Source organism: Eretmochelys imbricata, chromosome 8 (genome assembly GCF_965152235.1).
Source record: "Eretmochelys imbricata isolate rEreImb1 chromosome 8, rEreImb1.hap1, whole genome shotgun sequence".
Taxonomy (NCBI): Eukaryota; Metazoa; Chordata; order Testudines; family Cheloniidae; genus Eretmochelys; species Eretmochelys imbricata.
The window spans coordinates 49,671,760-49,694,466 of record NC_135579.1 but is presented as its reverse complement, the minus strand read 5'-3'; the positions used below and the strand labels follow the sequence as shown (position 1 = coordinate 49,694,466).

The 22,707-nt window shown below is 43.8% G+C and overlaps 1 protein-coding gene across 1 annotated transcript; it reads left to right on the top strand.

Moving 5' to 3' along the window:
- Positions 1–13,629: 13,629 nt before the first annotated feature.
- MRPS14 (mitochondrial ribosomal protein S14) lies at positions 13,630–19,617 on the top strand. The gene is made up of 3 exons (XM_077823531.1): positions 13,630–13,703; positions 15,281–15,439; positions 19,083–19,617. The coding sequence occupies exons 1-3, from the start codon at positions 13,641–13,643 to the stop codon at positions 19,263–19,265; spliced, it is 405 nt and encodes a 134-aa protein (XP_077679657.1). The 5' UTR covers positions 13,630–13,640; the 3' UTR covers positions 19,266–19,617.
- The last annotated feature ends 3,090 nt before the right edge of the window (positions 19,618–22,707 follow it).

The window sequence follows — 22,707 nt, the reverse complement described above, 5'->3', positions numbered from 1 at the left end:
ATGCGAGAAGGACCAGTGAAGTGGGAGAGTGAAGGAATAAGCTCTCTAACACAGATGGTGTCTTGCATAGGTTTCACTGCATATAGTTTACATAGCTGTTTGTTAATTGGAAAATATCACAGGATCCTTTGGAAGGAACTGCACTGTACAAATGTACAATATTTTTATTTATCGTACAGTGAATTTAGTGCTGGTGTAAGGTACCAGGCTCACAATCAGGGAGGCTGAATAGTTCTCTCCATACAACAAGTTCAGTGCAGACAATGCTAGGGCAAGACTTTCACATACTGCTCTGTCTGTGTTCCTGCACCCTGACCTGGAAGTCCCTCTTCTAAGAGAGAGGAAGCACAGCTTCCATGCTGGGCATGCAGGCAAGGGCACTAACTGTGATGAGGACACTTGTACATTATCAACTGGATTGAGACATCAGCTCATTTCATATGGGTCACTGAATAACAATGAACTGGTTATCATCAGCCTGGGTGATGTTTGAACCAATATCTAAAGGTTCAAGGCCCTGTATTACCAATTCCTTCGTCATCCAGTCTACCACTCCAAAGACTCCTTTCCAGTCTAAATCATGTTACTGGCCACTGTGAAATAAAGACAGGGACTCAATTTGTGCATGCCCTTGGAAAATTAATTCTGCTTCTTCTAAGGTGTTGCACATTTTGACCCTTGCATTGTCCTGAACCTGGGGAAGTCAAGGTGTTACCCCACATTCTATTTTAAACTACTGTATGATGACATGGTGCCATCCTGAGTTTTGAGGTCTCTCTAGGGATTTGAAGTGCTTGGTTTAACTGGATGTCAGATTTGCTTTATAGTCACTGCAGAGGTAATCCAGGAGCCACACCAGATAACCTCGTTGTTAGATTGAGTGACAACAGGTCTGACAAACTAACTGATGCCAATGGGAAAGATAATTTCTGGCAGTTTTAATCATGGTGGCACTTGTAGTTAAGAGCGAAGATTGTTACACACACACACACACAGCAGGGGCAAACCTACTTTTCATGTCCCAAATTCTGTCTTGGAAAATGGAGGAGATCTCCCCATGACATTACAGATCCTCACTTTGACTAGCCAGAGCCTGAAATCATGGCATATGGAGCTGTCCTTTAGAGCCTCCTTGGCAAGGTTCAGGAAGAGTACCCTACTTATTCAGAAACTTGAGGCTCTGGCTCCTAAAAAAAAACAAACCCCAAAACAATAACAAATGTATGTAGGGCCAAATGCTCAATACCTTACTCAGCACATGCTCAGGCAGAACACTCACTGAAGTTAACAGGAGTTTTGCCAGGGGAAAGAGTGAGTGAAATAGCATAAGGACTTCAGGATTCAGTCCATGAGCCTTTATTATGTATAAAGAAAATTTTAAAAATGAGAAACAATCTGTAGCTTTTTTCTTCCAGCATTTGTCAAACTATATCTAACCTATTTTTCGTCTCTCAGCACATTATTCTGCTGATGCAGGACTTCTTCATCCTTGTTCTGAGGTTTTGCAACCACCTGTTAGCCAAGGAAGATGAGGCTTTTAATCCTCTCTCCGTCCCCCATCATCTGCTATTCCATTTACAAACTATTTCCAAACCTCCCCTTTCTTAGGCAAAGAGCCACAGAAATTAACTACCTTCAGCTCTCTTTAGCCCTCTGAAACATATCAAGTAATAAGGGTTGTCCTCATCTCAAGGCTTTGAACCAACATAGTACTTGAGATCCACAGATTTTCACAATAGACCACAGACAGGGTGTCCAGAACCTTGTTTTACAGGGTTTATTTTCAAAGCCCTGGAAATGAAAAACCCACACACGCATACACATATGAAAAGCCCTTTTCTCATCTCTGGGTATTGCATGCCATTCTGTGTTGTAACATGATGTCTCTACTAATTAGACTCTCTTGAGCACCGCAAATTGATCTCAGATTTTCCTGGGCAAGCAGATCACTCAAGAGAAAAAGTCCTGAACATAGCACTTCTGTCAAGTATAATGAAAGAGGATACCAATACTTCTGGCTTCAACATCATGTAATAAAAGAGATTTTCCCCTGCTGTTTAAGAAAAAGAGGATGGATGTAACCAATCTTTCATTGAGAACATTATGGTCATATGTATAAGATCATGTAACTGGAAGTAATAGGGTGAAACTGAGTAAAGGAAAGGTTTAGATCGAATACCAGGAATTTTTTTTCCTAACAGTCAGATCTATTAGACTATGGAATAGTCTAAGGAAAGTGGTGGAAGATACATTGCTTGTGACACTTAAACCTCAACTTAGTAAAACACTAGATAATAAGACACTGTAGAGAACAGGCAGGATTCTCATGGGAAGGATAAGATGATCTAATCCTATAGGTCTTTTCCATTCCTAATGTCTATGCCTATGTATTTTAGTGTACTGAATTTTGCAATTTGCTGTTCTGGACAACAGTATTTCTTCAAGTTAACTGGCCGTTGTATATATTACTTGTACTGCAGTGTCACTTTATCACCCCAGCTCCTTTGTGCTAGGCACTGTACAAGCATAAAACAAAATAGGTCCTTGCCCCACAGAATTTACTATCTATGCAAACATTTAAAAGGTAACATAGTTTTAATATCTTCTATGAGTGCTTTCATAGGATTTAAACCCACAACCTCTTATGCAAGGCTGATGTACCTAAACCACAAAGCCACTTGATAGGCTGTTAATAAGGTAGCTGTACTTTCCTAACCATTTTAGATTGTAAGCTCTTCAGGGAAGGGACTAGAATTTACAATATGTTTGTACAGTGCCTATCACAATGGAGCCCAAATAGCTTCAGGTCTGTAGGTGCTAGCACAATACAAACATTAGATAAAAGTCACTGATCCAACTGGATGGTTCCTAGCATGGACTCAAATGTCTGCATCTTCTCTGAAGGTAGCAACCTCCTCGAACTAGAACATTTTTGGTTTTTAATTAATTAGTTAATTTAAAAAAAAAAAATTGACAACTTTCAGTGCCCTGAGAGCAAGAGTTTACTAATTGAACCAGATATAGTGTCAGTAGATGCTGGACAAACTGCCTCCCCACCTCCCATCATGCTCTGCCAACCCCAATGAAATGAAAGAATAATTTAAGTCTCATTTAACCAGTTCTTAAACCATACCCATAAGGATCAGTACTCCTGGGTTCTATTCTTATTTCTGTCACTGACTTGCTTTGTGACCTGGAAGGAAATGACATAACTTGTCTTGGAATAGTGCCTGACATACTAATTGTACCCCAAAACACTTCATAAATTAAATGCTAGATTTACAAAGTTAAAAAAAATAATTGCGGTGGAAGAGAGACATTTTCAGATGAAAATAGATGCACAGTCAGGTAAGTGGAGAGATGCACGAAGGTTATTCCAGATGGCAGGAGATGCAAAGGAGAAGAGTCTTGGACCAATAATGGTGAGATTGTAATATGAGGCAGGGAGGATGCTGACACTAGGCAAGTGGGATGAACAGAAAGGGGAAGGGAGAGACAAAGAGCCAGCTGCTTGGCTGGTGTAAATCGTCATGGCCTGATTATAGTTCCAGCGAAGTCAATGATCTACACCAGCGGAGGATCTGGCCCAAAGGCTATGCAGCAAATCTATGAAGGGTTTTAAAAACAAGGGGGTTAATTTTCAACCAGATGCTGAAGTGGAGGGAAAACAGGGGTGTTGTTTGAAAATGTAGGGGATATGGTTACATGTCTTTTTATAGGCGAGAAGGTAGTGAGCAGATTTCTGTATATGCATGGGTTAGTTAAAGCACGGGAACACTGCAGGGATGGAAGCTACTATAATCAAGGCAAGGGACAATGAAACCACGGATGTCGATTTCAGCAGAGGTGGGACTGAGAGGAACATAGGGAGATTCACAGACAGACATAGGAAGCCTGGGAGAAGGAGAGTCCAGAGTGAAGGGTAACTCCAACATTGCAGACAGTGGAGTCAAATACAAGGTCTCCATCGAGGAGAGAAACCGAGGAAATGGAGTAATATTTGAGGATGGTTCTTTTCCCCAAAGGAAGCACATCAGTCTTTGAGATATTTAGCTACAGGAAGTTGAGACACAGTAGTAAAGAAAGGCAGTGAGGCGGTGAATATGCACATACTGTAAAAGTTAGCAGTGTAAGCTCAAATTAAAGGCAGAGGAAAAATGGCCATGAAATAGGAGAAAGAGCAGGGGGCTGAAAATTGAACCTTGTGGGATTCCATAGTGCTGTGCTATTCCCAAAGAAGAGCGGTTTCATTCTGGCCTTATCACAGAAAGTGCTAAGGATATTGTGGTTATTGGAAAGGTGGAAGAAGGCTGCTTCTAAACCCCTTTGCTGAGAAAGGGAAGGTCACAGACAGGTTTGAGCATCAAGGTCAAGGGACATTTCTTGAGGAAGGTGGTGGGGACTGGCTCCTTGAAGAGGCTCTTTTCTGGGCTAGCTAAGGGGAAGTGGCCAAACATTTTCCACATATGTTGCAACCAATATTGTGCAAAGTAATAATTCCATCCCTAGTTAACTGAACCTGGGAACGCTGGGGTTGGGTTCAGGAGACTTCAAATGCTATCAAGTATGAGTAGCCACCATTAGCTCAACCTTAATGTCCGTAACACAGACATTGGCTATAAAATTATTAGGGTCTTATTACAGCAAAGAGTTCAATAGCTCTGAAGCAGGGTGATGTGCAATAGCAGCTTGCAGATAGGAAAGGGGTGCATCCTCAGAGGTACGTGGCAAAATCCTGTTCCCAGTCACGCTGGAGTAGATCTGAAGTAATGCCATTGCAATCAGTTAAGTTGTCCTGATTTATCTTAGCGTGAATGAGAGCAGAATCTGGGCCATTTTATGTTGTTAATATTGCAACTTTGTACCAATGAAAAAGTGCTTAAATAGACACCAGCAACAGTGAAAAGCAGAACTCATTCATGAAGTTTTTCTATATACTTTGGCACCTCACAAAATACCCAATATCCACTGTGCCCAAGTTTCACAGAATCTAGAAATGGAAAATATCTATTCAGTTCTCTAATATTCTAGTCCATCTCCCAGCCATTTGCTTCCTATTATGCATTTACTCATTTTATCCAGTCTAGAGGGGCACTCAGCCATGTGGATTGAAGAGACAAGTTACTTATTTTACAGAGTTTCCATAAACTTCATTTAGCGTAAATGACTGAATTTCTCATCTTGACTTTCTGCACTGAGGCTATGCTGCTATTTTCAACACCATTTCCTGTAGAAAGCGGCTCCTAACAATTTTATTTCCCTGTGTGGGATGATGTTTTGAATGTGATTTGTGCATGCGTGCACGTTCAAGTTTAATTCTGATTTTAATTCTGAAACACAAAAACACATCTTGGGCTCCAAAAGGAATGGGTTATTATAGTTATAATATGAGCTGACCATATTCTGCTTTGAGTACAACCGAATCCAACTTGGTTAGACTGTTTCTTTGCATGAGTCTATTGCCTTGTTCAAGGACATCACTCACCAACTGACTCTTTACCTAAGTCTACAAAAGTTTGGAATGATTTCAGGTATTAGAAAACAGAATGGAAACCAGTCAGATAAATCTTTTTTTTCTCATGCATTTTCTCTTCTACAAAGTCTACATTTTTGTATGTACCTGGTTTCCTAATTAGTTTGAATGATTTATGTCTCAATCCCTTAGACAGCTTTGAACATCTCTGCATCTTTGCTTTTTAATTTTTTTTATTTTCCGACTTAGTTGTTTAATATAAGGTTTTTGTAGCAAGGGTGTAACACTAGCTGTGAGGCTTCCTTTTATTATATATATTAGTTACCAATCAGATATTTACATTATTAATTCAGTATGTGGTTGGGGTTTTTACCTGTCATTAATTGTTATTTTATTAAAGGTTTCAGAGTAGCAGCCGTGTTAGTCTGTATTCGCAAAAAGAAAAGGAGTACTTGTGGCACCTTAGAGACTAACCAATTTATTTGAGCATAAGCTTTCGTGAGCTACAGCATCCGATGAAGTGAAAAAGCTTATGCTCAAATAAATTGGTTAGTCTCTAAGGTGCCACAAGTACTTCTTTTATTTTATTAAAGTAAGCCTCTCTCTTTAAGAGAAGAGAATTTTTTAAAATGCTATATAATTCACAATTTTTGTAATTATTATAACTGATCACGTCTGCCTATTTTCTTTAGTTTTGTTTTGCTAGTGGAATGTCATCTTTTTGACATAAACAGTATAATAAATAAAATACTTATTATGGAAAAGAATCAGTCTATTTAATTTGACCTGATGATAAAGAGCTTCAAATAATTTGGCCCTATGGAGTTTGTGAAGTGACGTGCACTGTAAGGCATGAAAGCGGCTGCTGAGCAGGTAGATAGTTTGTGTTGCAGTCGTAACATGTAAATATGAATAAACAACCTCAGTATGATCCCCTGGCAAGAGGAAGAGCATTTTAAAACAAATGAAAAACCATAGAAATTAGTGGCTGAAATAGAAAGTGTAAAGAACACAACAGAGCCTGAAATAACCAGTCTAGGAGTGAAATCCTGACTCCACTGAAGTCAATGACAACTCCCATCGACTTCAGTGGAGATAGCATTTCACTCTAAATGTTTGTTTCTTTGAAGGAAAACACTTTGAGCAAGTTTAAACCTTTTAACTTGGAACGTATATATTAACTGGAACACCATTTTCTGTGAAATATGTATTCTAATAACGTTTACCTGCCACACAGGTGTGTTGTAAGGCTTATTTCATTAGAAGAACAGGAGTACTTGTGGCACCTTAGAGACTAACAAATTTATTAGAGCATAAGCTTTTGTGGGCTACAGCCCACTTCATCGGATGCATAGAATGGAACATATATTAAGAAGATTCTATGCATCCAATGAAGTGGGCTGTAGCCCACGAAAGCTTATGGTCTAATAAATTTGTTAGTCTCTAAGGTGCCACAAGTACTCCTGTTCTTTTTGCGGATACAGACTAACACAGCTGCTACTCTGAAACCTGTCATTATTTCATTAGATTTTGTAAAGTGCTTTGAGGTCTTCAGGTGAAAGATGCTATAAAAGGGAAAACAATGATTATTTATGCTTCATCAAGATCTAAGAGTATTCCCATTTCTTGTCCTAAAGGAAACTAGAAAAATGTTCCCCTTACCTCTAGGATATTCTTCAGCTGTCTGATAAGCAGTAGGGTCCTCCTGTTTCGGCTGCCACCTGCAATGGGAAACTGGAGCAAGCTAAAGGTTAGCAACTGCTCTTCTCTTCCCAGCTCAGCTTCTGATGCCTCTTTTCCCCTCTGGGAGTTTAAATCTCCTTCAGAGGAGATGAAAGGAGCCAATAGAGACACTTGGGTGTTTCCCTTCTGAGCTTTTCATAAGGAATGAAGAAGGTTTGAGAGATGGTGAAAAATTCTTCACTGTGTCTCACTCTCTCATTCTATCAGACCCTATCACTTTATGTTTAGATTTTGACTAAAAACCAGCAGATGTTTATATTTTTGCAAAAACAGGAGCAGAGATCTCAGAATTGTTCTGAAGTCCCATATATGGAAAAGAACTTTTAAAGCATTATTTTGCTGAGGCCTGGGTGTATTCAACACAAAAAAAGGAAAAGTATAGTACACTTCAAAACCAGTTAAGATTAAATCACAACACTGGGGCTCAAAAGCGTGTCTCTTTCACAAACAGAAGCTGATCCAATAAAGATATTACCTCATCCACTTTATCTATCACATCATTAGCAAAACTCAAGTACTTAAAAGAAAGCAAATTAAAAGTTAAGGATACCACTTCTTTTATATCACCCACGTAATAAAATTATATACCTACAACAAGGCAAATCTAGAGTGAATTGGCACAGTTCCATAGAATCTGAGCCATTATTCTTACAAAGGACTAGAGCTGACTGAAATATAAAAACCTATTTTCATGAACATTTTCAGAATGTTGAAGCTCTTTTCATTTCAGAAGATTTGAAATGGACCTCTTAAAAATAGATTTAAAAAATGATATAAATAAAAAATTTCAAAAACCTGATTTTTGGTAAACTAAATATTTCTATTCCCATTTCAATGTTTTCTATAATTTTTAATGTTTCAAGAACAGACACATTTTTCACAGGAAAAGTCAACAATGTTGCCAATTTTTTGTAAAAATTTAATATCTTTTTAACAAAAATCTAACTTTGTATCGACATAATTATTGAAAATGTTATTGAAATGGTTCTCAAATGAAGCCTGCAGCCCACACAGATTTTGTAAGGGGCATAACCCAAGACTTTGCAATTTTCTTGGGTGTAGTTTGGCAACTGTTAGGCACTAGGGAAAACCCACATGCTAATGTTTCCACTGAATGCATCCAATGAAGTGAGCTGTAGCTCACAAAAGTTTATGCTCAAATAAATTTGTTAGTCTCTAAGGTGCCACAAGTACGCCTTTTCTCTTTCCACAAACTAATGACAAGCTTGATAATGGCAGAGATCTTTTGAATTTATGATACTACACCACTGAAGGAGTGGGGAGTTCATAAGGGGGAGCGAGGGAAAGGGGGCTCTAACACAAGCATGACAAAAGATTTCTGCTGTGTACATGGGGAGCCATTTTGGGGGGCCAGGGAAAGTTCAACCACTTTCCTTCCAGTACTCCAGATTGAACCCTATTGTAATCAGTGGCTGTCTTGGGTACTTTTATTTTTGAGGCTTGGAACTCTGGGTTTACTTCTTGCCTTCTTTATTCATTATCACTTGATCTTTTGCCTACAGGGAACTGATTCAGAGGAAGCAGCATGGTCCAATGGTCTAAGCATAGGACTCCAAGCCAGGAGTAGCTGCATTCTAGCCCCTTTTCGATTCTGACATACTGCGTGGCCTTGTGCAAGTCAATTAATCTTTCTCAATATCAGTTTCTCAGTCTGTGACATGGTGACAATGGCCCAGATCTTCCAGTATTGTGCAGTACTTTATGTCTCCCCACTAGGGGAGCGAGGCCCAGCACAACTGGCCATGACCAATTCTCCACTAGCCTAGTTTGTATGCCTCCATCTTTTCCTATTGCTGGCACAGGGGGCATATTCAGGAGAAAGGGGCCATGCCCAGGTTGTCTCTGGGGCCTGCTGATTCCCATCTACCACACAGGCTTCTTGGAACCAATGGCAGCTGGAGCAATTTAGAGTGCAGGCTGTCCCTAACTTACACTAGGGGACCACCCTGGCTCAGAATGGGCTCACAATCTAACCCAATCACATTTACCTGTCTCATGGGGATGTTGAGGATTCCAGCGTTCTGGAATGCAAGGCACCATGCAAATCTAAGTATCATAGACATGTATTGATCACTCCTTCTCTCGTCTGCTGGGATCTGTTATGAAGTATGGTGCACTTTATTGCACTGAGTGTATTTTTCCGAACACTCCCTATGAATGCAAGTCAAGGTGTCATGTCTGAGCTGTTGGAGTAAAGAATTCTCACCAACAATGGACTGCTAGAAGGGGAAAAAACGACGTTCAGGAAACTTTGTCAGCTAAGGCGAATTGAATTCAAAGTCTTACTTTTAAGAGATTCTGGACATTGTTTGAAATCACTTGAACATAACTGTTTATGCTAAAGGACATGCTGAAGACCCATATTAAAGAAACTATTGGCTCTCCTGGTTTAAAGGACTCCGATATGCCATATTCGTTTGCTTTTTCCAAATGGTTGCTGCAACAGGAGAGCGGAAAGGACTCCAAGAATAGTTCAGAAAAAGGCAAAACTATGCTTTCTGATAAGCATGGTTGATTTCAACTTGATCTGAGAACTCCAGCAGGCTCTGCCCACACAGGCAGAGACCATCAGAATCACAATCCATCAGACTGCTTCGAGAGCAGTATTTACCCAATGAGTACTTTCCCCTGAGCAGCTCCAGCTCTAGCATGGGGGAGGCTCTAAACTACACTAGCTGGTAATGGTCTCCAAGGAACCATCCCCAGCTAAGAATTGCTGGAGCACAGCAGTATGGCTCCAGACGTGCCCCGTCCTGTCCTGCCTTGGCCCAGTTGCATCTCGTGAGCGGTATAAAGGGGCTATATTGGGGAGGAGAATTTGGATCGCAGGTTTGTGAGAAGATAACCTGCTTTTTAATAAGAAATATTTTAAATCACTAATTTAGTAAAGCTAAAGGGTGAAACACAGTACTTGGGAATTATGGAACCTTCCCCACATTGTTACAGCCAACACCTCAGTAACATGTACAGGATAGCAAATATTCCGCAGGATTCCTACATGCCCTGCCAGTTGTGCAATCATCATTCTGTTCGTTCAGCAGCCTTCACAGCGTGTGTGTATTAGAGTGTACACATCTGCACATTTACTGTTTCTGCACTGGATGGGTCAAATGGGACACTAAATTGTAGTGGGAGAGCTGGATTTTAAATTAGAGTGATAACAGAGCTCAGAGCTGAGTTTGTCCTGTTGAATTGCTTTATATCTTTAATTGGGCATCAATCTCCTTATATATCCCCCTACCCAGGATTATACTCATCATACACAGCACCTCCCACACTCACCTCCACCCATTTTCCATCTGGACTCTCTAGCGCCCCCTGCAGCTGATGAAGGACAAAAGCAGAGCAAATGCTGCAAAAAATAATGCACAATTATTATTTTGATTTTTTTTAAACAAAATCTCTTTGGCTGTGTCTGTGTCCCTTTTTGCATTTGCATTCCACAAATATTCTAGCAATGAGCTCACTGGCCAGCAGGTTTTCAGAAACAGAGAATTCAAGCAAATACTAGAGAATATCTATAAAAAGCAAGTATTTCATTCTTTCTGCAAGCACCAGAAACTTGATTTTAAGCATTCCATTCAGCCAGTCAGGGACCAGAAACACGTAACTTAGGTGTTCAGATGCACATAGCTTGAGTTTTTAGTATCAGATACTCACAACAAACTGCTCATAAATGAGTTGCAGACCATGAGCCTGGATATCCCATATTTCCAGAGCTTTGTGCTCCTCACGTGGTGGGGGATTCCCTCGATGTAGGGGAATCTTCATTTGATGTAAGAACAGTTGTAGTGTCTCCTATACCAGACCTCAATTACCCTCTTAGGTCAGCTTTCTCACTGCTTTGCTCTGCAAGCAGTGCAAAGGGGCCAGCGCCTGGGCCAGGATTTAGCCCAGAGCCTTGCATCTCTTGGTTGCTGGTCCTGAGCCATATCAGGTGAGTAGTGACTGAAAATTGCTACCATATTATGGCACTTTGGTAGCCTATGTGATGCGAGTTAGTTGTCTCAGTCCAGTGCCTAGAGGACAGATATCCACTTGACAGAAACTATCCACCACAAGTAGCACCGAGGTTGGCAGGGAGATCAAGGATATAATAAGTTCTGCAGATTGAACTATCCTCTCAACTATAAAATCAGTCTCATCAGGCCATGGACAAGGTTGATGTTCTTTGGCAGCGGTCAGGGTTCATTATGCTACTGATTCTGCTGTGCATAAATAGACTTCAATCCCCAGGACTCAAACCGCAAGGAACTGTGCTTCCATTAGAGACTAACCAATTTATTTGAGCATTAGCTCACGAAAGCTTATGCTCAAATAAAGTGGTTAGTCTGCCACAAGTCCTCCTTTTTTTTTTGCGAATACAGACTAACAGGGCTGTTACTCTGAAACCTGTGCTTCTGTCGAAACACATTGGAACCCCTCTGCCTCTGCTCAGATGTCTCAACAGGAAACCTGTCACTTGGACAAAAGGCAGCACGTCAGGCCTGTGAAAGGAGATAATTTCAAAGGCAAGACCTTTTTGGATGCTCCAGCCAGTAGATATGAATTGTTAATTTCATCAAGAGGTTGAGTTCAAAGTGAAGAGCTCAACATACGTTCCACCTGAAGTCACAACTCTGCTTACTACAGCAAAAAGTTATTTTAATGCACCTCGATTGAGATTCCGCACAGTGCAAAAGGGCAGTTACTCTTTTGAGGCAATATAGTACAGGAAGAAACACACAGCACATGCAGAATTTCCCAGTCATTTTTCATTGATGAGAGGGGTCATGATTGTTCTTTTGTCTGTAAACCACACATCCTTAATCAAAATTTGTGAGTTGAGGTGGTGTGAAATCTTGCCACTGTAAATTAGCTACTAAAAACCAAGAACAAGACCTATGAATAGCCAGGCAGATGAAGAAGCCGTTTGAGAAACAGAAAGAGAGAAATGAGAAAAAGAGACTGAGAGATAAATCAAATGTGTAGTAATTATGGACATGCAGCACAAACATACTTAAATGGAAAGTGACCACATTGTGTGGTGTATTGCTGAATTGCATTGCATCATATTTTCCTGTTGGAACTCCATCCCAATCAGTTTTACAAGCTCACCCCTCCCAACATCAGATCCTTGTGGTCTGCACAAACGCTTAGCCTGAGGTTTTGCAAAGACTACTAGTTTAATCTAATGAGGGAGGTATTTATTCAGACTGACATCAGCACGGGGATGAAGTTTCTACACAGTGTAACCCTCAAAAAAGGTTTGGGTTCCCCCCGCTCCCCACACACAAAAGCACTTTAAAGTGGAGTTTCACTGTAAAAGGAAAGGCATACAGAGCAAAAGATCCACCCCTTTTACTCCAAGAGTGGTGGCAAGAGTTCTCATCAGCCCTGCAGTGGTAATGGGTTGCCAGCAGCCTCAGTAATGATGGACTCTGAAAGTACTATAGTATCTTCACTTTCATTGGGAAGCAGATATAGCAAGTCTAACCCAGCTCTTCTTTGGTCCCTGTGTATAGAAGCAGCTGCAACAAGATCAGGAACTAGGGATTCCTCTCCCTTCCCCAGCACAGTGCTGACTTTCCTCCTTATCTTTGGCCTTGTCTATGTTGGGAATTTGTCCCAATTCCAGATGCACACCCTTGTGTGCATCTTTATGTTCTCTACAGAAAGCAAAGGAACATCAGGCCATCCGTGTCTAAAGAGTGTGTATGGTGTACATGGTGGCAATACTGCTGCCCATGGGTGTGGGGAAGTCTCAGCACATGGAGGAAGTAAAGCAGGAGTGACCCCATAATGCCACAGGTCTGAGCAGAGCATGGGGGAGCCTGACATGCTCTATAGCTAGATAGACTAGCCAGAGGAGCCCAGCTGCTTGCATAGGTCTAATGGTTAATTTGTCACAGACACCTCTGCGGCTCATCTCTTTAGTTGAGCCTGTTATGTGGGGCATCACCCACGGAACAGGGCCTGTGTCCCCCTTTGTTCATAACAGCACTGAGCACGCTGGCAGAGACTGACAAACTCGAAGGGTGCTATTCGGGGCTGTGAACTCCAGGCTTCATGGGGAGACGGGACAGGATCTCCCACTCCTGGCCAGGAGCTTTCACCTCCTGTGGATTTCACTCTGTCACATAGGTCAGCAGCTTTGTCCCCTGGGCCTGAAATAGGAGAGATGCCAGGGGCTGGGCTGCAGAAGGGAAATGAACAATGTGTCCTATTATCGAAAACCATGACTCTGCCTGGTTCCACCAAAGCTCTCCCTCCCCACAAACTCCCTTAAATCCCCCTCCAAAGCCCCCTTCCTCCCCACGCCTCCCAAACCACCCCTCCCCCATACTCCTCTTCCTCCCCCTCCCACAACGCCTCGCCTCCCCGCTCCCCTCCTTCCCTCCGCCCGACGGGTGGCTGGAGGCGCATGCGCCAGGCGGGGAAGATGGCGGCCTCCATGCTGGGCTGGGCGCTGCGGGCCGCTCGGCAGGTCAGGCCCGTCGGGCGGCAGCGCCTGGCTCGGGGACTCCCCGGGGCTCGCGCTGGGGCTGGTAACTTCCCTGTCCCGGGCCCCCGGTCACTGTCCCGCCACCGACTGGCCCCCTAGCCCAACCTCTCTGCTTGCCCTTGCCCCTGCCCCCATCCGTGCTCCTCGGTGCCCCCCTGCCCCCGGTCCATCCCCATTGGTCCCCTTCAGTCCCTACCCAGTGCCCCCACTTCCGGCCCTCGGGAGCCCTCCCCCGGCAGCCTTTATACCCTTGCCCGGTGCCCTCTCTCTGCGGCGCTGCGTAGCGGCCCACGTCCCTCCCCTGGGTTGGTCTGTGTCTCATCTTCAGCTCTCCGTGCAGCGCATGGGGTGTCCCGCTGGGTTCGCCCCTGGGTGAAGTGCGGTCTTCCTGGCTTCAGGTCGGTTAATTTAGGCGGGAAGGATTGGTGGCGTGTCTGGAGAAGCATTTTGTGGAGTGTGCCACTTGGCTTTAGTGGCAGTGTTGTCTAGGACAGTGGCTCTCAACCTTTCCAGACTACTGCAGGTGAAGAACCAGCAGCAGGAGAAGAGAGTCAGCTACAGAAAAAATCCTGTTTTCACAGAAAGATGCCTAGTGATAAAAAAACAAGGGAAGAGAGTTTAGCAGCTAGAAATAGAAAAGGCCCTTTAGGATATTTGATGTGTGTGTGTCTCACATGATATATCCTCTATTGAGACTGTATAGGCTATTAAACAGATATAACTTAGACTGTGCAGTAAAAATATTATCTAAGAGACACAGACAAGGTTTTCATCTCGAGGCCAAAAGACCAAAAACATCAAGACACTTGATCATGGTCTTTGATAGGCCAAGAGACTACTGATACTTGATCTTAGCCAAAAATACACTGGATCCCAGCACCAAAAAACAAACAAACAAAAAAGCACACCCCTGAAAAAACCTGGATTTTTTTCTACGGGTTCTAGGAGGTGCCAACAGCCCTTTTATTTATTATGATGATTTCTATTCCAGTCGTGCCTTAGCCAAGATCAAAGTCTCCTTGTGCTACATGCTAGTAGGGCATTTTATTATGACTATGGACTGTGTATTTAAATCTTGACAGTCTTAAAAGACTCCATTGTATGCTGTGTAAAACACACCTGTGCTGGGATGTATGATCCTGCAGGCCTTGTCTATGCTACAGAATTTTGTGTTTGAACATAGCTGTCAACAACCATGTTAACACTTGAAACTACATACAGTTTGTCCTGGTCCACACTGATTGTTAAACATGACAGATCACAGTTGTCAACAATTGTGTGCTTAGACATGATAGAATTTCATGACCTAGGCCAGGCCAACAACAGAGCTAGCTGGTGTGATTTGCTGAGCTACAGGATTAAATTCCCTGGATGGGTGAAGAGGGTGACTTTCCAGTATTGTCAGGCCTGAAGACCAGAGGAGTCAGTGAAGGCAGTGATTGAATCCAAATGAGGTAGATGCTAGGAAGAGTAAATTGGAATAAGCAATATTTGGAATTGGGTGAGTGATAAAATACTGGAAGCTGCAGATTTAACCTTTATATTTTCCCTTTTGTTAGATATTTCCTTTGCCCTGTAGAGGACAAGTGCGGGGTTACTATGTAGACTGGAGAATGCTGCGTGATGTAAAGAGACGGAAGATGGCTTATGAATATGCAGATGAGAGGTTGCGGATCAACGCTCTCCGAAAAAATAACATCCTGCCTAAAGAACTGCAGGTAAAGTAAAGTCCATCTGTACTTTCCTGTGGGACCATAACTCTTTAGGGAGAAGGTATGCACACCCACACTGCTGCTGGTGCAGCAGCAGCATTCTCTGAGCATCACAAGCTACTTTGTATGAATCTAATTGTGCAGCCAGTGCCAGGCTTCAGATTCTGGGGGAGGGGCTCAGTCTAGAATACCTGCATCCATCTAGTTCACAAGCTGACTTCACATCATGTAGCCATCTACTTAGTATTGATACTCAGCTCCAGAGCCTTGTCCCTTTTGGGTCATTCTCAACAGGAATAAAATCTCTTGGGGGGAACTCCTTTGCCACTGCTAAAATCAGAAGTCATCAGAGGTTATTAGAACAGGAAGTGGTTATGTCCTGCAGGGGTACAGTGAACAGCCTCATTGTTCCTATGGATGTTCCTGGAGTCTTGTTTTTCCTTCTGTAACTGTCACTAATGGGTGTGTGAGGGCCATTTCCCCTTTAGGTATGGGAGGTTCACTGTCTAGTTCAGTGGTATACAAACTTTTCCAGTTGCATCCCCACTTACCATTTATGGAATCTGTCTGTGCCTCCCCCCTCCATTACTGCACAGCCAAGGCTTCTTCAGCTGCAGGCTGCTTCTATCTTGCAGACAGGCTGCACTGCTAGGGCAGGGCCAATACCTGCCCCCTCCCCTCTTGGGTTTTCAGCCTGGGGGTGGAGCCAGCACTCTGCACAGAGGATGCCGGGAGCAGAAATTGGCACGGCACACTGACCCATGGGCTAGGTGGCCCACTGAGGTGACTCGGGTGGAGGTGCTCCCTCCCTGCCCCCAAGGGGGCTGGCACAAGCTGTCTGGCATTGCCACTCAGCTCTGCACGTTCCTCTGTGCCCCCCTGGGGGGTGTGCCCCATAGTTTTGCTCACTACAGGTCTAGTTTACTAGTTCCTAAAGAAATGCTGTACATCCAGGCTGATTTCTGCTCCCACACTACTTTAAAATCTTGGGACGTGACTCTGCAAAGACTTACATATTTGAGATTAAGCATATGGGTAAGTAGTCTCATTGATTTCAAAGGGCTGTGTGCCCTATTAAAATTAGACTTTTACAAGTCTTTCCAGGATCAGGACCTTTAGATATAAATTTCTGGATTTTTATTGTCTAGTCACCACTACCTCAACCCACCCATCTGAAAGCCCTAACAGAGCCTGCAGGCGTCACCAGGGCTATAGAAATTGCTAGAGTGGGGAAAAAGGGAGAAAGATAAGTGCTGCTGATCTAACTCTGTAGTTAAAACATCCTGCTGGAGGTAGCTTTTTTCCCCCCTAGCTAAGCCATCAGTTTCCCTATTTCCCAGTGCCAGCATTTACAACAGGAGATGCTGACTCAAACGAATGAGGCACTGAGAGAACAGGAAGCAAGACTTCTCCTCAGAACTCTGTCTTCAGCAGTTATTTGTCTGGAAGCTTTATTTATACTCTAAAATAAAGCTAGCAATCTTTATAGACTTACCAGGGAATAATGCACCCGAGCTGTTGCTGTGAGGGGTGATCGTGGGAATAAGTTAGGATTCTGCTATGACTGGTTTGTTAAAGGGGTGCAGAAAGAGTTGATTTGTAGTAGGGAACCTTCTGACTTCTCTGGATGAGTGAGTGCTCTAGTATTTTCTGGGTGGTTGCTCACATAACTAGGATATAAACTCGTTTCCTAATAGAAACTAATTCAGACCAAAGGAACAATTGATACCTCATGGAGAACATACTCATTGTGTCCTGGTTTCAGTCTGTCTTCCTTCTCTCTCCCCATTTTCTGTGGAGTTTCCTTCACAGAGATGGCTTTACCTACCCTTTTGAGTGAGATATACCATGAATCGTTCTCATTGCTATGAGCTGGTCTTTACATGGCATATTCACCTACCAGTATTGAGGTAGCACCAGCCTGCAGTGGACATTTTGTATAAAAACAAGGATTTCTATTGGTTTATCTGCTCATGCTATTCCCCAGGTAGTGGTGGTCATCTTTCAGAGTCACAGCTAGCTACTGTAGTAGTGAATGTGACTTAAAGTGGGGAATGAACTGTTCAGTATAAAATCTCCTTGTCATTCTAGTGCCCCTACTAGTCTTCAGAACTAGGGAAGAGGAGCATGGAAAATAAGATCCACGCTGTTGCTTTCCACAGCGTGATACTTGGGCTTAAAGAAACACTTAAGCAACAGGCTCCAGATATATGCCTTTCAGAATCTGTTCCTCTTTGAGTAGCATCAGAAAGGCACCAGTTAATTCTGAGCAACTCCACTGTACAAATCAGACTTGTCTATCTGTTGTAGCTGTAATGTGGAAAATATAACAACTTACAGCCTCCAAAAGCTGATGCTACAAACTCCCTATTGAAAAATGGCAGTTTACATTTAATTTGCTAATTTAAAGGACACTATTTTCTAAAATAATTTTTTGCTATCTGTGACAAATTGTGGCTTGAAATGTATTTCCTTAAAGACTTGTTTCCCTAACTACCTACCTTCACTCCCCAATGTGGTTGCACTGGCTTGTTCTTGTAGGGTTGTTTGAAAGTATTAGGCTTTGTACATAAAGCTCTGAAGCATCTGGTTTGAAGGTAAAACATACAGTTACACTGACTTTGCAAAGGTAAGAAACAGAAGTAGGTCATCTGTGCCGTTTCTTGACCTTTTATCCCTTTGAGATCACATGACCTTTTTAGGAGAAGGAAATTTTGCAAGGGTACTGCAAGCCTCAGGGAAACAGTAATTGAATGCAACACCATTTTACCTGATCCAGCATTAGACCCTGCCACTGCCTCAATTTCCCTGTTTTGGGTTTCCCAATGTGACTGTATCCAGATTCTTCTGAATCAGACACCTCTTCTTGGAGTTTGGGATATAAAAACATTACAGTCCAAATGTCAACTTACTTCAAAACAAGCCTCTCCCTGACTACCAGATTCACAGCCCCTTGCTGGGCTCAACAGTTCTTTGTCAAAACCCAACTCCTGCTGGTTTTTCAAGCCTCTTCTTCTTCTTACAGCTTCTACTCCTGCCCCTCCCTGCAGGCTGCTCCCACCAGGTCCTTCCTTCTGGCTGGAGTTGAGACACCTTCCCTAGTCTCTTCTGACACTGGGTCCCCTGCAAGAATTGTCCTGCTTATTGTAGGTCTTTCTTCCCAACTGAACAGACTCCTTTATCTGCCTGGAAGCCTCTCAGCTGGGGAGGTAACTAACATGAAACAGATAGGGCTGAGTCCAACTCCCTTAAAGGGCCAGCCCACCCTCTAACAGAGACACTATTGACAATTGGTAATTGTCCAACTGGACTGTTCAGTGACTTGGGTGAAATACATGAGGACACTTTTCAGTTCCTAATGGAGCCGGGTCCTCATCCAGCAAGTGGAACCATTAAATCCCATGGGAAGTCTGAGGAGAGAGAACCTAGAAGAGCATGGAGACCAAACTGCCCTCTCATTAGTTGAGAGGTGGTGGCTCCAGGGTAGGAAGGAGGCACATGCTGGTACCTCTGCTGTGGGCAAGGAAGCCTTCAGGCCTGTCCATCTATACCCCATTCACTAAACTGTCTTAAAAAAGATAACCCTGGGCAAAATACAGCATAGCAACTTCAGGGTGTGTGTGTGTAATTGCCCTTCCTTTGGCTCCAGGAAATAGCTGATAAAGAGATTGCTGCCCTGCCACGTGACAGCTGCCCTGTGAGGATCCGGAATAGATGTGTCCTGACATCCCGTCCACGAGGCGTGAAGCGGCGCTGGAGGCTTAGTCGAATTGTTTTCCGCCACCTGGCTGACCACAATCAGATGTCTGGGATACAGAGAGCTATGTGGTAAATCACCACTAGGACTTGTTTGCTCAGTCAAAAAGCGAGGACTGGGCCCAATTTATGCATTCCTGTAACTGAAAAAGCAAGACTGTCCTTTTGTTTAAAGTCCAGCATGAACATACCAGAAACAAGTAGGGGGAGGGGATAGAGAGGTTCTGTCACTGGGATACCACTGTGAGGGGACTATTGCAAATCTGATGGCAAAGAGATATGGGATAAGGGCCGAATAGGAATGCACCAAGCCAGGCTGTGCTAGAGGCAGTTTTATTTTGCCAGGAAGAGCTGCTACCCTGTTATAAAACCAAGCTGGGATTTGTAACTAAAAGGAACATCTAAATTAAAAACACATTACAGTACAAGACTTGTTCAGTGATTCCTGTTCGCTCTTTACATTCAGATTGCAATGACCTCTTTTGCACAGTTATCTGCTCAAAACTATCACTAAAAACAAGGAATCACACAATGTAGCAGGGACGTATGCTGCAGTGAATATGAAGACAAGCTCCAACTACTCCGGCCAACTAGCTGAAAGTGTGCTCACCCTCAGTTAAGGTATTTAAACACTACACCTGTTCAATTTATCTGTATGTTAGGGGCAGGCCAGGCTGGCAGTGGACAAACACCCCATTGAGTTGAAGTGTACTGAAGTTCTTCTCCTTTGTGCAGTTAGGGAGCCTGGTGCCGTAGTCCAAGAGCAGGCCAGGGTAGATGACCTGGATCCTAGGCCTTGTTCTCTTATCAACCCCCTGAATCATTTCACTGAACTAACATCTCCAGGTCTTAGTTTTTCCTTCATCTGCAAAATAGGAACAAGAGCATCATATCCCTTGGGAGTTAGGTGAGCTAACATCAAATGCTACATCTGCTTTGGGGCACAGGGGAGGAAGAGCAGAGAGCTGCTGCCTCCTGCAATCAGAGCTATACTGCTGCAGTGTGTACTCAGCCTCCCTCTCCTGTTGCAGTAGGCCATGGGAAAGGAATGTGGCACTGGGAGTACTGCACTAGGGAGCTAGTCACGGCCTGTGGCTTCCCTCCCTTCACACTGCAAAGGAATACCCTGTTGTAGGCAGTGTATGCAGAGGCCATCCTCACTGCTGTGGTGAAGCAGCACGGGTAATGAATTTGGCAGTAGCCCTTGTTACCAGATTTTCCAATTACTTTGGGGAATGCTCATTTATTAGGGTTACTCTTTGGGGCTGGGGAAGGGGGAGCATGTTCTGTACTTCTTTCAATGTACTGCTTGTGTCCTCATATGGAGCTCTGCTCCCTGCTGCAAGTTCCCTCCCAGTGGAGTTATCCTGCAGAACCTAGGTTCCCCAGGGCTCGGTTCTTCCAGCCCCAGAATCAGACGAACACACACACACGTTAACAGAGTGCATCTGAGAGGACCGAGTTAATCAGCACTCCCAAGCTGACCTCTTATATGTCCCAAGCTGTCACCCTCATAGGCCCTTGGATTCAGCAGGCTGGGTCGAACAGCATCTCCAAGCTGTCACCCTCATATGCCATGGGCACCACACTGGAGTAGAGTATGCCTGAGCAGCACTTTCAATCTGCCACCCTTATTTGCTCCTGGACTCAGCAGACTGGGTTGAGCAGCACTTCCAAGCTGCCACCCTCATATGTCCCAGGTTCAGCATGTCCCTATCTTCACTTCCATGTTACAATTGTTCTGATAGTAACCCACTTGATAAGCAAACCCCACAGGATTTTTGGGTGCTGCAGGGATCTTTAGCTTAGGTACGAGGAACGTTGCTGCAGGGAAAATGAGGAAGCCAAAAACCATCCACGGGGGGGGGGCTAGAGAGAGAGAGAAGCAACCAGCTGTCACGGAGTCACCGGGTAATGCTCTGGAACTACTCCATACAAAGCCAGTCAGGACTCTGGGGGATCCTCCTCTATCTGAGCAGACTGTCTCCAGGGCAAGAAGCTTACACAGCTTCGACCTTCCTGGAGCTGACCTTGGAGCATTCAGCATCCCCTTCTCACATGGTGCGCTTCCCACAGTGAGTCCGCACAGGCGGGGCTCCTGAGGAAGCCAGTGGGCCCGCACCCCAATTCCAGAGTCAGACATGACTCTCAGCCAGCCAGTAAAACAGAAGGTTTATTAGCCGACAGGAACACGGTCTAAAAGAAGAGCTTGTAGGTACAGAGAACAGGACACCTCAGTCAGGTCTGTCCATCTGGGCCTCCCTCCATTTCCCCAACCAGCTCCAAATGGAAACTCTCCTCCTCTCACCTTTGTCCCTTTCCCGGGTCAGGAGGCCACCTGATCTCTTTGTTCTCCAACCCCTTCAGTTGGCACCTTTGCAGAAGAGGGGCCCAGGCCATCAGTTGCCAGGAGACAGGGTGTTGGCGATTCTCTATGCAGACACCATCACACTGGCCCTCTAGGGCTCTAACAATCACATACCCTTATCCCACCACCTAGCTACTTAAGAAATGCCTAGGGGAAACTGAGGCACCAACACAGTATTCAGAGAAAACATTAAGACCATTCCCACTTTGTCACACCAGCTTAACCATGAAAGTTATTTACTGCCAGGTAATAACCATAGGGGAGCCAAAGAAACAAAACAGTTATACTATTAAATCTAACTTAAATTTGATTATAAAAGTCAGGTTTAGAAAACTGACTGATCACACAAGTCAGGGTCAGAAGGCTATACCTAGCGAGAGAGAGAGCTGGGTTCTCACCACTCCATGAAGCTTGAATCAGTTGGAGGTTCCAGGTGGTGGTGGTAGCTGAGGGTCTGGAGTGCTGGAGACAGGTAGAGCCCCCAGCACGTTCAGGAGAAGATTAAGTCCCAATAGAACTGATACAGATTTTGGATCCAGGCATCAGAACACTTACTTGAGCATGGGTAGGAGTTTTTGTAGAGAAACAACACACTAGATTTGTTTATGGGTGAACTGATGGCTCAAGGGAGTATACCAAAGTTGTTTTGTTCAGACTAGGCAAAACTGATCATTCCTGGCTCTGGGCAGTGTTCCTTGGAGGGAGCTCACAATGCAATTAGAGAGCTTCACTATTCTGGATACCAATAAAGGATTATTACTAGAATTGGTCTGATAACTACTGAGCTGGGCATGTGCAGGCATGGAGCACAGATTCCCCATCATGCAGTGCTTCCCTGCTTTTCTGGTCCCAGAGTTCTATGCAGTTCTTGCCTTGGAATCTCTGTTCTCCATTCTGGATGCTAATGGAGATGCCTCCCTGTCCCATCTTCGATGCAAATGAGGCTAGGGGAGTTTCCTTAATCCTGTCACCCTTTGTCTCAGTGTTTAGGTGTGTCTCCTATGGCCTTTTCATTGCTTTTTGTAAGTCTTTCTTCTGATTGTTTTTGGTTCAAGCAAAGACTGTGGGGGAAGGGGAGGTCTTTTGTGAGTCAGACAGGCTAGGTACTGCACCCTGGTTCCCCAAGAATATAGAGCTGACAGGTAACACC